General features: G+C 52.7%; 1 protein-coding gene across 1 annotated transcript in view; it reads left to right on the top strand.

Moving 5' to 3' along the window:
* KCNH2 (potassium voltage-gated channel subfamily H member 2) overlaps positions 1 to 1,486 on the top strand; it is a 59,705-nt gene that overhangs the window by 38,740 nt on the left and 19,479 nt on the right. The window contains exon 7 of the mRNA XM_069083670.1: positions 496 to 883. Within this exon, the coding sequence (XP_068939771.1) occupies positions 496 to 883 (388 nt within the window). The remainder of the gene's footprint in view (positions 1 to 495; positions 884 to 1,486) is intronic.

The following is a 1,486-nucleotide window of genomic DNA, read 5'->3' as shown; positions in this document are numbered from 1 at the left end:
GGAGAGACAGACAGAGAGAGACAGACAGAGAGACAGACAGAGAGAGACAGACAGAGAGACAGACAGAGACAGAGAGAGAGAGAGAGAGACACACACACACACACACACACACACACGGCGGGGGGGAATAGAAAGGAGAGGAAAGAGGAGAGGAAAGAGGGGTCCTAGATGGAGGAAAAGAGGTGGGGATAGATGCATAAGAAGAAAGAGAGATGGAAGGAGAGAGGGATGAGGAGGCAGAGGGAAGAGGGTAGGGCTTGGAGGATGGGAACAAGGAGAATGAAATTAGAAGGCTCTGGGGTTTATATTCTGGATGCCTGTTAACCCTTCTAGCATGGTCTCCCTTTAGGAACTGACTGACCTCATCAGTCCATAGCACCCCAGCCCTTTCAGCCAACACCAGTTATGCCCCATTTCAGGGTGTCTCATTCCCCTCCCCTCCCCTTGGGCCTCATCCTTATCTTACTTCCCCTTCCCCCTGGCCCCTACATGCAGCTGATCGGGCTGCTGAAGACAGCACGGCTGCTGCGATTGGTGCGGGTGGCAAGGAAGCTGGACCGCTATTCAGAGTATGGGGCTGCTGTGCTCTTCCTGCTTATGTGCACCTTCGCCCTCATCGCCCACTGGCTGGCCTGCATCTGGTACGCCATTGGCAACATGGAGCAGCCATTCATGGACTCCCGCATCGGCTGGCTGCACAACCTGGGTGACCAGATCGGCAAGCCCTATAATGGCAGTGGCTCAGGGGGCCCTTCCATCAAGGACAAGTATGTCACTGCCCTCTACTTCACCTTCAGCAGTCTAACCAGTGTGGGTTTTGGCAATGTCTCCCCCAACACCAATTCTGAGAAGATCTTCTCCATATGCGTCATGCTAATTGGCTGTGAGTGCCAGCCTTGGGGGCAGGGAAGGAGGGGGTAATGGGAGGAAGGAGGCTTGAGGGCCCAGAAATGGGCAGTGGGGTTGGGGTTTAGGGGTGGAGAGATGGGTGTGAATTGTTCACAGATGAGGGACAGATGACTAGAAGCTTTTTCTGAGGATGGGCTTTGAGGGAAGAGAGGGTGGTTTAGGAATAGAAATGGGAAACTATAGGGATCTAGAGGGCCATTTGGACTTTGGGTTGAGTTTACACAAGGCTTAGAAATGAGAGGGCTTGGTCTATTGAGCAGAGAAACAAAGAGAAAGGACAATGATTTGGGAGGGCAGAAAAGCTGTTCTATGCCATAAAGGATGAGGCGGAGCCTGGAGGGGCCTTGGTGTTCAGGTACAGGTGTTTTGGAAGTGGGGGGAGAGAGAGAGACAGAGAGAGAGAGAGAGAGAGAGAGAGAGAGAGAGAGAGAGAGAGAGAGAGAGAGAGAGAGAGAGAGAGAGAGAGAGAGAGAGAGAGAGAGAGAGAGAGAGAGAGAGAGAGAGAGAGAGAGAGAGAGAGAGAGAGAGAGAGAGAGAGAGACAGAGAGAGAGACAGAGAGAGAGACAGAGAGAGAGA

The sequence above is a fragment of the Petaurus breviceps genome, unplaced genomic scaffold (assembly GCF_028583685.1).
Source record: "Petaurus breviceps papuanus isolate PSGF00001 unplaced genomic scaffold, PetGlider_PUasm1.0 115, whole genome shotgun sequence".
Classification (NCBI taxonomy): Eukaryota; Metazoa; Chordata; class Mammalia; order Diprotodontia; family Petauridae; genus Petaurus; species Petaurus breviceps.
Note: the sequence above shows the minus strand (reverse complement) of the source record. Positions and strands in the feature narration are given on the sequence as shown.